The sequence below is a fragment of the Chlorella variabilis genome (genome assembly GCF_000147415.1).
Source record: "Chlorella variabilis unplaced genomic scaffold CHLNCscaffold_12, whole genome shotgun sequence".
In the NCBI taxonomy this organism is placed as follows: Eukaryota; Viridiplantae; Chlorophyta; class Trebouxiophyceae; order Chlorellales; family Chlorellaceae; genus Chlorella; species Chlorella variabilis.
In genome coordinates, this window is record NW_005435076.1 from 812,264 (window position 1) to 826,280 (window position 14,017).

Genomic DNA, 14,017 nt, shown 5'->3' on the forward strand with positions numbered 1-14,017 from the left:
GGCGTACGAGTGCGGCATGCACGTGCTGGTCATCCTCACGGGTGCGCGGGGCGCGGGCGGGGCGCGGGCGGGGCGCAGGCTGGTGGGCTGAGTGGGCTGGGGGCGCCGCCTGGGCCGCGGCGGTGCTTCTGTGGGGTTTAGGGTTTGAGGGGGCCTATGGCACAGCCTGGTCCCATGGGAGAGCCTGGGAGCAGCCTGGTGGAGGCGCCATATTCTGGGTGTGCCTGCTTGTGCCTCCCAGCCAACCCCAGTCCACCAGTGTTCAAGGCAAGGCTCCAGCTTACCCTCCCCCGCCCCGCCACCCCCTCCCCCCGGCGCAGACATGTCCTCGTATGCTGATGCGTTGCGCGAGGTGTCTGCCGCGCGCGAGGAGGTGCCCGGCCGCCGCGGCTACCCCGGCTACATGTACACAGATCTGGCCACCATCTACGAGCGGGCAGGTGGGCGGCGGCGGCGGGGAGGAAGGGGCAGGACTGCTGTGAGGCGGTGGTCGATCCGGGCAGGCTGCAGAAGGATGCGCCTCGGCGTTGCGCCGGTCCTGAGCGCTGCGCTGCTGCTGCGGTGCGGTGCCTTGCCGGCGCTGCAGGCTGAGCTGCTGTGTGCGTGCCTGCCTGCGTGCGTTCGTGCTCGCGGCTGCAGGTCGCATCGAGGGTCGCAAGGGCTCCATCACCCAGCTGCCCATCCTGACCATGCCCAACGACGACATCACCCACCCCATCCCCGACCTCACCGGATACATCACAGAGGGGCAGGTGTATGTGGACCGCCAGCTGCACAACAGGTGGGGGGGGGCTGTGGGGGCAGGGGGAGGGGGCAGGGGCTGGGCCTGGCGTGCCGACTGGGTGGGCTGCGCATTCGGTTTGTGGCACAGCACGGCAAGCACATACCAGGAAGACCACGCTGCAGGCGCCAGCGCCGCCCGCCGACCGCGCCCGCGGCCCTCCCCCTTGTTCTGCGCCCGCAGGCAGGTGTACCCTCCCATCAACGTGCTGCCCAGCCTGTCCCGGCTGATGAAGAGCGCGATTGGGGAGGGCATGACGCGGGGCGACCACTCCGAGGTCTCCAACCAGCTCTACGCCAACTACGCCATCGGCAAGGACGTGCAGGTGCGCGTGCGGCGTGCTTGTGGGGCGGTGGCGTTGTGCTGTGCTGTGCTGTGCTGGGCTGGGCTGGGCGAGTGTGACCCACCCCATGGGGGTGAGGTGGGTAGCGGTGGAGGTGATGGGGCTGGCTGGGAGGGTGTGGGCCGCGAGGCGTGGCAGCCCTCACTCCGGCGCCGGCCCTGGCGGCAGGGGTAGCAGCCGCTGCCTGCCAGGTGCCCGCCCTCGCCTCAGCGCCCCACAGCCCGCCCCCTCTGACCCCCCTGCCCGCGCCACTGCGTGCTGCTGCGTGTGTGCAGGGCATGAAGGCTGTGGTGGGGGAGGAGGCTCTGTCCAGCGAGGACCTGCTCTACCTGCAGTTCCTGGACAAGTTCGAGGCGCGGTTCGTCAACCAGGTGGGTGGGGGTGGGGTGGGGGGCGCCTGCACCTAGCCTGCGAGCCGTGCCATGCATCGTACCGCTGCCCCGACTGGGAGGCAGGCAGGCGGGGACGCAGGGCGGCCCTCCCTCCACACCGCTCCTCCTCCCCAGCCCACCTCGCAGGGTCCCCGCTCCCTCCTCACTCCCCCCCCCACCCCCCTGTCCCCCGCCCCTGTCCCCTTCTGCAGGGCCTGTACGACAACCGCTCCATCTTCGACTCCCTGGACCTGGCCTGGAGCCTGCTGCGCCTGTTCCCGCGCGAGCTGCTGCGCCGCATCACCACCGAAACCCTGGACAAATACTACGACCGCGAGAAGGCGGCGGCGTAGGGCCCCGCTGCCCATTGCCCACTGGTGGTTGGCAGGATGCATTGCCGATCATGTGGCGCGCAGAGGCGGTCACGTGCGCCTGGAGCGGCTGGCAGACGGGCGTGGATTTTGTTTGGTTCCCTCACGTTTTGAGGCACGAGCCGCAGGCGAGCCCAGCCCCGCCATGGGAGCAGCCCGCCCTCGTGTGTTGGTGCCTGTCCGCAACGGCTGCAACCAGATTGGTGCCAAGGCATATCAAGTGAACTGTGTAACACTGTCGATTCAGCAGTGCTGGAGGGAGGGCAAGGGAGGGAAGGAGAGGAGCCAGTGGCGGGAGAGGAAAACAGGGGTGCAGCAGAATCAGCGAGAAGCGAAAGCAAGGAGGCCAGGCCCGCCTGCCTGTCACTTCTTCTTGCTGCTCTTCTTCTTGCCGCCATGCTGCTGCTGCTGCTGCTTGGAGGAGCCCGCCCCCGAGCCGCCCGCCGCCTGCTGCGCCACCTTCTCCGCCGCTGCTGCCACCGCCTTGGGCCGCCCGTTGACGCGTCCGGGGTGCCGTGGCACCAGCTCCGCCACCTTGAGCAGCAGCGCTCGCCCTGTTGGGCAGGCAGCGGGCAGGCAGGGCAGCAGGCGGGTGCGGCGGTGGGAATGCTGGCCCAACGGTGGTGCGGCAGGAGAATGCCGGATGCGCGTGATGCGTGTGCGAGTGCAGGACAAGGGTGGGGGGGTTGTACGGGGCCACAACTCAGAGCCACTGCCACCGCCCCTGGGTGGGGCGGGCAGGGCTGCCAGGTACAGGCCATCGTTGGTCGCTCTGGGCTGCCTACGACTCCGCACCGCGCCAGAGAAGTGTGAGCGGCGGCGTGGATTTGACTGGAGCCGGATGGGGATGGGGACGCATTCCGCGCGGGCATGCGGCATGCAGCATGCGGTGTTGATGCACCGTGCAAGCGGCAGCAGCTGCTGGGTGGCTGGGTCGCCTGAGTGGCCGGGCAGGCAGGCAGGCAGGCCTCCCGTGCTCATACGCACGGGTGGGTATGTCTGGGTTGGCCAGGCTGCCATCCTCTCCCCGCAGCTTGACGCGGACCCGCCCCGGCACCATCCAATCCCGCGGGTAGCTCTTCATCTGCGTCAGTCCAACACGTGGGCGCAGGGCAGCGTCACAACCATAGAAGCTAGGCGCCGTCGGCTTTGCTCCTGCCAGCCCGCGCCAAGGGTGCAGCGGCAGACGGTGCGGGAGCTGCCGCCCACCTCTGCCTCCGCTTCCAGCTTGAGCCCGTTGATGATGCACTCGTAGATCTCAATGGCGTTGGGCGCCTCACAGGCTGCAGGACGGAGTGGGGGCAACAAGGATGGGGCCACAGGCGCATAGCAGACACCAGAGGCACGTCGTGCGACACCGACGGGACGGCAGCCGCTGGCGGCAACTCGCCCAGCTCCTTGGGTATTCTGCGCCCCTGAGCCACCGTCTTGCGGTTGTCTAAGTAGTTTGGGTACACGATGACGCGCTGTGCAGGGAGGGAGCGAGGAGAGGCGACAGGCGGTGAGCATGGCGCCGCCGCCCGACTGACCAGCAGCAGCAGCAGCGCTCTTGTGCAGCGTCTTGACCCTCAGCCGCTGCACTGCGTGTCACGGCGTGGGGTTACGTGCACAGCAGCGGCTGGGGACGGCGTGATGGCGAGTCACCCACTTTGTCGTGCTCGAACGACATCCTGTTGCAGGTGCGGGACGCCCAGATGAGCGGTGGATTGCGTCCGCCGGCCGTGGAGGAGTTTGCAGTGGCCGATGGGAGCGGCGAGGCGGAGGAGCACCAGCAGCAGACTGAGATGCGTGAACGGGGTTGACCGTGAGGGTGGCGGGAGATGAAGCAGGATGCTGGCTTTTCATGAGCGGCGGTGGCTTTCCAGTCGCGCCGCCGCCGCCGCGATTGGCCCGCCCAAGGGCCTGAGTCCTGTCTGCTCCGCATTTCCATGTTTACACGCTCTCAAAATACTAGCAAACGAAGAGACTTTGCTGTTGTAAAGGCAGACTGAATGATGTGCCTCCAGGGCGCCGCCACGCTGAGCAGCACAGCGCGGCTGAGCACTCTGCTTGAGCACTCAGGCTTGAGCACTCGGCCGATCTCGGGCGATCTTGAAATTCTTGCTTGCCGCGCGTCCTCGTCTCGTCCATTCTCTCAGCGAGGCAAAATTCGCACCGCCGAGACCTTCTCACGGACCTCCGCGCACTCCGCACCGTGCAGCACCTGCAGGCGGCGGGCGGTCGAGTTTGGCTGAACCCGCCCGCAATGGATCCCTTCTTCGACGACACAGTTGTGCGAGACCTTGTTGAGGCAACTGCTGGGGCGCTGGACGCCGGCGCCGACCCTGCCGCGGTGTACGGCCTGGTGTCAGAGACATGCACGCAGTGCGTCGACTACATGTCACAGGAGCTACACAACACTCTGATGCAACGTGAGTGCCGGCCTGTGCAGCACGGCAGTGGTCGGTCGACAGCTCACCACCCATTCAACAATGCAACACCGCACACATGCCGCCGCCTGCGTGGCCTGGCATTCATGAAGTCAGCTCCTTGGCTCCACCCTGGCTGGAATTTTGCAGGGATGCACCCCGACACACTGATTGACCGCTTCAATGGGAAGACGGTCCTGCATGAGCTGCTGGGCCGCACCCACCCGCCAGCGCTGGTGGCAGGCCTGGATTGGGAGGGCGTGCCCCAGACCACGCTGGAAGAGGTCCTGGACAGGCACGAGCGGCTGGGGCCAGACCCGCACCTGGATCGCCCACCCAGCAACCGTGCCAGCGCTGGAACTGACATGGCCTGGGCCGCGTCCCTTACCAGAAACCATGGCCCGCCAGCGTTGCCCATCCATCAGCATGCCTGCAAGCTGCCCTCACCACTTCTCTCCCTGCAGGGGTGCCACTCCAGACCTGCGGGATGCCGAGGGCAACACAGCACTGCACCTGGTCGTGGTCAATGCGTGCCGGGATGAACAAGGATACTTTCCGGACCTGGCGCCGCACCTCGCTTTCCATGTGAGCATGGGTTGAGGCAGCCGCGAGCCTGATGACCGGCTGGGCGAGCTGGGATCCCCGAGCTACCCCTGTGCTCCGAACGTGCTGTGCCTGACCTTGAGCGGCCATGCACAGGGCAGGGCTTACGTTGGGCACTGCAGTCCCGGCGCAAGATGCAAGGGGCGCTGCTGCATGGATGTGCCTTGCAGGTGCGGAAGCTCCAGGACCTGTACCGCGACGAGGAGAGGGTGGACTACCTGGAGGGCGCAGGCACCGCCCTGCTGCGCCGCGGCTGGAGCCTGGACCTACCCAACCGGGATGGCCTCACCGTGAGGCAGGCGCTGGCCGAAGCGCAGGGCCTGGCTCGGTCGAAGCGGGTGCGCTGGCAGCGGTTGGCGGCTGAGCAGCGCCCAGTGGGCCCGGGGGCCGCCTCCGACATGCACCAGGGCGCGCAGCACCTGCTCCAGCAGGCTGATCGCATGGAGCGAGTCCTGCTGCAGCTCGCAAACTTGGGCGGAAACTGACCCTCCTGTTGCATTCATGTGCGTGTCTGGTTGATCCACCTTCTCTACTCCAACAATGCATGCTGACTCCAACAATGCTGATACCACTGTGTTTCCTGAGACTCTCTATCCACATGTGACAATTGCAATTCCGCTGGTACGCATCTATACAACAGCAGGGCAGTACAATGGATATGCTGTGTGTGAAATCAGTGCTTGGGCACAGGTGCGTCAGAAGCAGAGCAACAAATCTATGGGGCAATGCATGGCACAATGCCGGCCCGCTCCCTGCGCGCTCAGCCCTGCCGCGGCTCCGCCTGGGCCGGCACCTGCAGCAGCGGCAGGCACAGGGTGTGCCCCGCCTGGCAGGCCAGGTCGTGCGCCGTCTGGGCGCCGTCCGCGGTGCGCAGCCCAGGGTCGGCGCCGGAGCTGCGCAGCACCTTGACCGCATTGAAGTGGCCTGCGGCGGCGGCGTGGTGCAGCGCGGCCCAGCCGCGGCGGTCCTGGCAGTCGAGGCAGGCGGGCTGCCGGCCCCGCACCAGCTCCGCCAGCAGCCTGTGCTGGCCCTGGGCTGCCAGCGCCATCACCGGGGTGGTGCCCTCGCTGTCAGCGCAGCCCAGGTCTGCGGGTGGCGGCCAGAAGGGGAGGGGCAGGCGTGAGAGAGAGCCACGCCCGCAACCGCGCAACCAGCGAGGTGCAGGCCATGGCAGGCTGGCAGCATGCACGGCAGGTCCACAGGCCCAGGCAGTGCACGCACCCGCTCCAGCCTCCACCAGCACGCGCAGCACAGCGGCGTCGCCGGCCCGCGCCGCCATCAGCGCCGCGGTGCAGCCGCTGCTGTCCCGGGCATCCACCTCTGCTCTCCCTGTGGCCAATATATCCTGCACCAGCGCCACCTGCCGCTTCCCCGCTGCCAGCATGAGCGGCGTGCGGGCGCATGCGTCGCGCGGGTTGATGTCCAGCCCAGGCAGCGCCAGCACCTGGCGCAGCTGCTTGCGGGACCCGGCATGCACCTGCAGGGGCGGGCGGGTGGGGTGGGCGGGGCTGGGTGGGTGAGGAGGGGCAGGACAGGGCATGCCAGGGGTGCAAGGGGTCTCCAAAGCATCGGAGAAGGTGGTGAGGCAACCCCCCCAATCCCCCCCACACACCACCACCACCACCACCACCGCCATCAGGCCCCACCCACCCTGTGCCTGCCCCCGCCCACCTGCGCCATCAGCGGGTGCTGCCCATCGCTGCCGGGCCGGTTGATGTCCGCCAGGCAGCTGGCGCCCAGAGCTGCCAACAGCTCGTATGCCCTGCCGGCCACCGACGAGGACGCTGCAGGCGGCACTGGTGCTGTAGGGTCCGCCGCCCCTGCTCCTGCCGCTGCTCTGGCCGCTGACGCCTCTGCCGCCTGCTGCGCTATCAAGTGCTCCAGCAGCTCCTCAGCAAAGCGCCTGTTCTTGGCGGCAATGGCCACGCCCAGCGCATCCCGCCCCGCCGCGTTGCGCCGCAGCAGGTCCAGCCGCCGCTCCCCGCGCGGCAGCTGCGCGTGCCAGCGCAGCAGCTGCTGCGCCGTCGCTAGCATGCCCGGCCGCGAGGCCATGAGCATGAGGGCCGTGCCGCCGCCGCTGTCGCCTTGGTTGATGTCGGCCCCGCGGGACAGCAGGCGCTGCATGGGCGCCCAGCCGTGGTAGCAGGCTGCCAGCAGCGGGAAGCTGCCATCAGAGGGGTCCACACAGCCCAGGCTGGCGCCGCAGGCCAGCAGCGCAGCCAGCAGCGCATCGCTGCCGGCCGCGGCGTGAGCCAGCGAGGCGGGGGCGGCCAGCTGGCGCACGCGGGCCGCCGCGCCGCTGTCGGCGCCGCCGCCCGCGCCGTGCGCCTCCAGCAGGGCCAGCAGCACCAGCTGGTAGCGCTGCCGCTCCTGCTCCATGGCAGCCAGGGTGAGCGGGCGCTGGCGCGGCAGCATGCCGGCCGCAAAGCCCAGCTGCCAGGCTTTGCTGGCGTTGGCTAGCTGCGGGCGAGGCGGGACTGCTGCACCGCCTGGCACTGCTCGCGCTACGGCCGCTCGCGGCGGGGCTGCCGATGCCGCCGCCGCCGCGGCGCCCCCTGCTTCTGCCGCCGCCGCCGGCGTGGCTGGCTGCTGCTCTGCCTGCGCCGCCTGCACCTCGCCAGTGTGCCGCAGCAGCAGCCCCACCGCTGCCAGCTGGCCCCGCTGCAGCGCCAGCGCCGCTGCCATCTGTTCATGGCTGTTTGTCTTGACGGGGGAAGCCCCCCCCGCCAGCAGCCGCCTCATCACCTCCAGATGCCCGTTGGCTGCAGGCATGGGGCAGCAGTGTGGCGTGTGGGCGTGAGAATGCAGTGCAAGTGGCATGGGCGCAGTGTGGGTGGTAGCTGGGTGCCTCAGGTAGAGAGGCGGGCACCTCTTCCCCATCACCAAGCCCATCGGCTAGCACGAGCCCCGGCCACGCAGGAGCAGCCCCGAGAGGCTTTGCCGGCATGCAAACCCCACCGGCGGCCAGCATGAGGGGCGTGTGCTGCGGCACGCCCGCCGCCACGCTGCCGTCGTGGCCTGGCGGCGCCCCCAGCTCCAGCAGCCGCTCCACCGCCGCCAGGTGGCCGCGCTCGGCGGCGGCCGCCAGCGGGTGCAGGGCTGTGCGGCGCTTGAGGGACCCCAGCATGGCAGCGGAGCCGCCTGCGGGGGCAAGGGCAGGGAGAAGGCGGGCGGGCACCAGCATCCCTCAGCAGGGGGCAGGCAGCGGGAGGCAGGGAGCAGGGCGGATCGGGCGACAGCAGGCCAGTGCGCCCCCGCCCACACCCGACACTCAACGGCAGTCGGCCCACAGCACACCCAGGCGCTCCCCACCCCCCGCTGCCGTGCAGCACGTGCAGCCCCACCCTGCAGCGCCGCCGCCAGCGGCGGGTAAAGCAGGTCCAGCATGTCGCAGCGGCCGTGCGCCGCCGCCAGCGCCACCGCCCGCAGCGCGGGGTGGTCGCGCCCCACGTGCACGCCGCCGCGCCGCCCCGCGCAGCCGCCCGCCCCCACCAGCAGCTGCACCATGGCCGCGCTGCCGCTCAGCACCGCGGAGCTCAGGGCACTGCGAGTGGGGAGGTGAGGGAGGGAGGCAGGCAGGGAGGGGCAGGGGAGGTGTGCAGATGTGTGTGTGTGTATGTGTGTGTGTGTGTGAAATGAGATGGCAGGCAAGCACGCTGGCAGGCAGGCCGGCAGGCAGGCCGGCAGGCAGGCAGGCCTAGCTGGCTGCCTGCCCGCTGCCACCGCTGCCGCGCCACACCTGGTCCAGTCGGCGCCGCCGCCGCCACCGGGCGTGGCGGCGCACTTTTGGTGCAGGTCGGCGCCCGCCGCAAGCAGCCGGCTCACCACGCCCGCTCGCCCGGAGGCGACGGCGGCGACCAGGGGGGTGAGCGCCACGCTCCTCTGGCTGCCTGCCAGCCGCGCGGTGCAGGCGCGGTTGGGATCCGCACCCACCGCCAGCAGGCGGTCCACCAGCTGCGCGGCGCCAGCAGCCACAGCCAGCACTAGCGGCGTGGGCTGCCCCTCCACAGCGGCAGGCTGGCCGCCGCCGGCCTGACCCGCTGCGGGGGCCGCTGCCGCCGCCGCTGCCGCAGCAGCAGCAGCCTCCTCCTCGCGCTTGCGCTTGGCTGCGCGGCTGCCATTGGCGAGGGCAGGGGGGGAGGCCGGCGGGGGTGGTGGCACCCCGGCGGCGGCTGCCCTGGCGGGCGGGTCTGGCTGGGCGCCTGCATCCAGCAGGACGCCGGCAGCCGCCAGGTGCCCCCCCGCCAGCGCAGCCACCAGCGGGGTGGCCCCATCCCGCGGCCGCACGTAGCTGGCGTCTGCCCCCAGCTCCAGCAGGCGAGCCGTGACTGCCGCCAGGCCGTGCACCGCCACCGCCTCGCCCGCCTGCTCCCACACATCCATGCTGCCGCTAGACCGGGCAAGCTGCCGCGCATCCGGCCCGGCGCCTGCTCCCTCTGGCTGAGCCTGAACCCCGGCTTCCTCTGCTTCTGCTGCTGCTGCCGGCGCGCCTTGGCTGCACAGGATGTAGGGTGGCTCATCCTCGCTGCCGCTTTGGCTCAGTGATGGGCTGCTGGGCGCGTCGGGATGGCCGCCGGCTGCCGCTGCTGGCGCCGCATCGGAGCCCACCTCGCCTTCGTCCTGTGCTGCTTCCTCGGATCCAGGAGCCGGGCTGCTGCTTGCGGGCTGGCTGGCATCCCTAGCACGGCGTGGCAGCAGCACCGCCAGCAGAGCCTCGCTGCACGCTACCTGCAGCGCCTCGCCCGCCGCCTGCTCCGCAAGTCCGCGCCGCTCCAGGAATGCGGGGACGTCTGCTGCACTGCATGCCAGGGCGTGCAGCACGGCCGCCGCTGCAAGCATGCAAACAGGGACGGCAAAGTGGCGAGTGTAGATTCTGGCTAGCGCCGGCGGCGGCGGCGGCGGCGAGGGGAGGACCCAGCCCGGGTTCACCTGCGGCGCATCCAGGCGGTCGATTCTCGTCCGCTGCGTGTGCTGGGCCTGATTGTACGGGCTTGGCAACTTGCAGCGGGCGACTGTCGGCCAAGGCGGGCTTCCCCGCTGCGGCGCTGTCTTGTTCCGCTCCTGGAGCTGCCTTGGAGCCTCGATCATGCTTCAGCTGATTTTTGGCGTCCCGCTGCTGCTGCAGCAGCCAGAAAAAGCCATCGCCCTCCATGTCTGGGCCCTCCCGAGGCCAGGCCAGTGGCCTGGGGCGCAGCGTGAAGTTGCAAACGAGTTGATATAGAGCTCGCGATGCAGGATGTGCTGCGCAGGACGGCCCAGCAGCCTACTTGGCGCCCGCCCGCCCGCCTCAAGTGCGCCACGCCGCCAGGAAGGAGATGCAACAGGGTGGCAATGTGAAACATCGTCACGCCTCCCATCTGCATAAAATCTGCCATGACATTGTCTACTGAGGAGGAACGGCTTGGGCATCAGCACAAAGAGGTTGGCCGGGTGCCACTGGCGGCGGAGGGCGGCGCCCGGTGGGTGGCGCGGCTCAATCTGCCGCCTTGCTGCCTGTCCGTGATAGCTTCGATCGCTTCCAGAGGGCGATTTCGATCGCCTAAGATGGACAGTGAGATGCCCTCGTGCAATCTTGCGGGACACCGTGTCCCGCCGCATATCCAGTCCACCCGGCCTGTCTTTGCTGTCTTCTGTGCTTGCAATCGGCCTCTGCGAATCCGGTCATTCCAGGAGGCACAGCGGAGGCCCCGAGAGTGAGTGTGTGAGCCTGCAAGCGTGCATCATCTCATGTGGTGCCGGGAAACAACCCATTTACGACTGCTCTCGCAGCTGTAGGCCGTGCAACACGTTCGCGTGGCTGCGATTGCGGACGGCAGCCGTGCCGGCAGGGTGTGCACGCCTCCCGCCCTGTCCCGGGACAGTGCCGCGGCGGTGTCCCGCATGGGACTCTGTGTTCGTGCCTGGCGCTAACCCACTGTGTGCCAATGCCATGCCCTCCTGGATGCAGCCAACCAGCATGAAGTTCGAGATCAGGTGAGCACGGCTTCAAGCAGTTTGGTTTGCTGGTGCTGCCGCCTTGGACCTCTCACAGCCGCCCTCTCACCGCTACAACCGACTCCCCCCAACCGTGCAGCGATGAGAGCCTGCTGATGGCCTCTGGTGTGGGCTGCGCTGTGTTTGCCACCACAGCGCTGGTTGCCCCTGCCGCATACCAGGACCTGTTCTTTGACAAGAGCAAGCCCCGCCACGACGGCGCATGGCGCTGGTGCGTGGCAGGGGCAGGGCGGCGCTGGTGCGGTGTGGCCACCACACATGGGGGCAGGCCTGGCAGCCCGGCCCCACAAAGACCCAGGCCTCCCATCCCATCCCTGACCCCCCTTCTGCCTGCCTGCCGCGTGGCGCAGGCAGGGCCACTCTCTGCTGGTCAAGGCCACCACCGACATGTGCATCTCCGTGAGCGAGCCAAACAAGGCAGGGGCTGGCTGCTGGCTGCTGTCCCCCGCCGGCCAGTGCCCAGCCTGTCCCGCGATGCCAGCTGCTGCTCCTCCAGCTGCTGTGGTGCGCTGCACCTGGGACGTAGGATGCCATGCAGCCTGGCATGACCCCAACGCTGCCAGCCTGCCCCTGCCTGGCCCTGCCTGCTGCAGAAGACCGTGAAGAACTGCCTGAAGTTGTCGGGGGTGCAGTGGCTGACGGCCGCCGCCCACATGGCGTACCGCGCCCAGGCGAGAGTGGGGTGGGGCGGGGGCAGACCCTGCCAACCAGCGCACCGCCACTCCCGCCACCCTGCCACCGACAGCACCCGCAGCACCCTGCCCACGCCAGCGCCCCACGCCCCGCCTTCCTCGCCATCCCGCTGCAGGATGGCACCCAGAAGCGGGAGATTTCGGTGGCCAGCGCTGTGGGCCAGGCCGCCATGGGTGCCGTCCTCCTGTACCGCGGCTGCAAAGACGACTATGCGAGGGTCTGATGTGTAGCAGGCCCAGGGCCGCTGTTCCGACCAGCGAAGCACTGTGCTCCTGTCCAGCCCTTGTTTCTGATCGACAATGTGGGGAACCGTCCCCGCTCTGCCTTGCATCCACCCACCCCACCCTTCAGCCTGTCTTCCCAGCTGATCTTGGCTGCTGGTTCCTCAGCGACAAAACCCTGTCTTTGTCAGGCTGTGTAAGGCTGGTCCAAGTTCTAGCTGTGGTCACCAGGGCCAGCTCCAGCTGCCTCCTCCTCCCACACACACAGCTTGGCCTGCGTCTTACACCCATCTGGCAGACCCGTCTTGACCATGCAGAGTGGCTGGGAGCCCCCGGGCTCTCATTCCTCCTCGCCTCCCTCCCCCTCGCTGCCTGGCTCCGCATACACCACCACCGCAGGCGCGCTGCGCCTGCCGTGCCGCGGCTGCCGCCCGGCTGGCCCTGCCGCCGCCACTCCCGCCACCTGGGCGGCTGCCCCCTGCTGCTGCTGCTGCTGCTGCTGCTGCTGCTGCGCTGCCGCCACTGCCACCGCCGCCGCGGCCTCATGGGGCCCACCGTTCTCCCTGCCACCAAGGGCTGCTGCCTCTTGCTCCGAGCGGCCCCTGCCCCGCCCTCTGCCTCCCGCGCTGCGCCCTCTGCCGCCCTGCCCCCAGCCCGTGCCGGCGGCTGCTCCTGCCGGTCGCTGCCGCTTGGACCCGCCCTCCCGTACCGCTCCTCCTCCTCCTTGCTGCTGCTGCTGGGTGGACGCCCTGGCAGCCTCGCCATCCCCCTCGCCTGCCGCCTTGCGCTTGCGCCCGCCGCCCTTCCTGGCAACCGCCATCGGCTGGCGCCCCGCCGCCTCCTCCCCCTCCTTCAGCATCAGCTCCTCTCTCTCCCCGCCAGCAATGCCCGCCACCGCCTGCGGGGTGGGCAGGCGCAAGGCTCCCGCTCACCACTGCACATGATGCACCATGGCATGTGTACTGCAGCCCTCGCTCCTCTGTACCCTCAGCCAGCAGCCTGCTCAGCGAGCACATCCCCCGCGCCTGGCTGCCACTGCTAGCCCAGGCTGCCACTGCTACCCCAGCCTCTTGCCCGCCCCTGCCGCGCCCCGCACACCTGCTGCAGGCGCTTGGACTTGATCTTGGCGAAGCGGTGGCTCATGGTGAGGAAGGAGTCGAGGGTCTGCTGGCTCTGCGCAACAGATGCAGGGGCAGGGGGAGGCAGCGGAGGGGGGAGGGCTTCAGCATGGCATGGCCGGGCGCCAGGCAAGCAGCAGCCCAGCCGGCGCGTCCGCAGCTGCCCCTCTCCCAGCGCACACACTGCCGCTGGCAACCACCACAACCGCAATTAGCACTTGCACACGCACCCACGCGCACGTGCGCGGACACACACACTCTCTCTCCCTCTCTCCACCCCCCAACAGCGCCCACCTGCCGCTCGTCGAAGCTCTGCACCGCGGGCAGCAGCTGCTCATCCGCCTGCGCCTGGCTCCACCCAAAGCGCTGCTCGCAGTAGCGGCGCAGCAGCTCGACGTCGGGACGCCCAAAGGTGAACCTGGCGAGGGGCGGCGGCAGGGGTTGTTGGACGGCGGCAGTGGCCCAGGGACCGTGCGGAGCACAGCTGCTGGTGGGGAAGCAGGGGCTGTGGGCTGGACCCACGCAGCCCACAAGGGGTTGTTTTTGTTTGACCGGACGAACCCCCACATAACACGAACAGCCACAGCCACAGCCACAGCCACAGCCACAGACACGCCACACACACTCCCTCCCTCTCACTTGTCCTTGGATGCGTCCACCTTGGGCTGCGCATACGCAGCCGCCACCGCGTCGCTGGGGAAGGAGGGCGGCGGCTCCCAGTTGCGCCGCACGCCGCGGTGCCGCCGCTTGAACTCGGCCGCCAGCACAGCCTGCTGGCCCTGCTGCTCTGGGGAGGGCCCAGCCGCCTCCTGGGACACAGCCTGCTGCCCCTCTTCCTGGCTGCCGGGCGACTGGGAAGGCGGCGCCTGGCTGGCGCTGCCATCTGCAGGCGCTTCCGAGCCCGGCTGGGATGGCTGCGATGGGCTGCCGCCAGGGCTGCTGGCTGCTCCAGCCGCTTCTGCTCGAGCCCGCCGCGCGGCGCTCTTGCCGCCGCCCCTGCCACCCTGCTGCTGCTGCTGCTTGCCGCCCCGCTTCCTGCCGCCGCGGCCCCGGCCGCTGCCGCCGCCGCGCGCCAGCTCCACCAGCTGCTCATCGGGCGCCACCAGCCAGTCGC

General features: G+C 69.6%; 4 protein-coding genes across 4 annotated transcripts in view; 2 read left to right on the forward strand and 2 right to left on the reverse strand.

Annotated features, from left to right (window-relative positions):
- Nucleotides 1-2,114, forward strand: part of CHLNCDRAFT_56195 (hypothetical protein) — a 4,293-nt gene extending 2,179 nt beyond the window's left edge. Inside the window, exons 8-12 of the mRNA XM_005846881.1 lie at nt 321-440; nt 640-781; nt 965-1,106; nt 1,400-1,495; nt 1,708-2,114. Coding sequence (XP_005846943.1) covers nt 321-440; nt 640-781; nt 965-1,106; nt 1,400-1,495; nt 1,708-1,848 — 641 coding nt within the window. The 3' untranslated portion in view covers nt 1,849-2,114. The remainder of the gene's footprint in view (nt 1-320; nt 441-639; nt 782-964; nt 1,107-1,399; nt 1,496-1,707) is intronic.
- Nucleotides 2,115-2,229: 115 nt separating this feature from the next.
- Nucleotides 2,230-3,535, reverse strand: CHLNCDRAFT_134874 (hypothetical protein; the record flags this gene model as incomplete). Its single annotated transcript, XM_005847071.1, has 5 exons — nt 2,230-2,420; nt 2,854-2,950; nt 3,076-3,141; nt 3,225-3,332; nt 3,515-3,535. The coding sequence occupies 5 exons, from the start codon at nt 3,533-3,535 to the stop codon at nt 2,230-2,232; spliced, it is 483 nt and encodes a 160-aa protein (XP_005847133.1).
- A 576-nt stretch (nt 3,536-4,111) lies between these two features.
- Nucleotides 4,112-5,362, forward strand: CHLNCDRAFT_134875 (expressed protein; the record flags this gene model as incomplete). The annotated part of the gene is made up of 4 exons (XM_005846882.1): nt 4,112-4,277; nt 4,425-4,653; nt 4,739-4,859; nt 5,048-5,362. 4 exons carry the CDS (start codon nt 4,112-4,114, stop codon nt 5,360-5,362), a joined length of 831 nt encoding a protein of 276 aa, XP_005846944.1.
- Nucleotides 5,363-5,637: 275 nt separating this feature from the next.
- CHLNCDRAFT_134876 (hypothetical protein) lies at nt 5,638-10,029 on the reverse strand (the record flags this gene model as incomplete). The annotated part of the gene is made up of 7 exons (XM_005847072.1): nt 5,638-5,963; nt 6,099-6,354; nt 6,549-7,639; nt 7,836-8,018; nt 8,222-8,421; nt 8,617-9,706; nt 9,891-10,029. The coding sequence occupies 7 exons, from the start codon at nt 10,027-10,029 to the stop codon at nt 5,638-5,640; spliced, it is 3,285 nt and encodes a 1,094-aa protein (XP_005847134.1).
- Between the last annotated feature and the right edge of the window lie 3,988 nt (nt 10,030-14,017).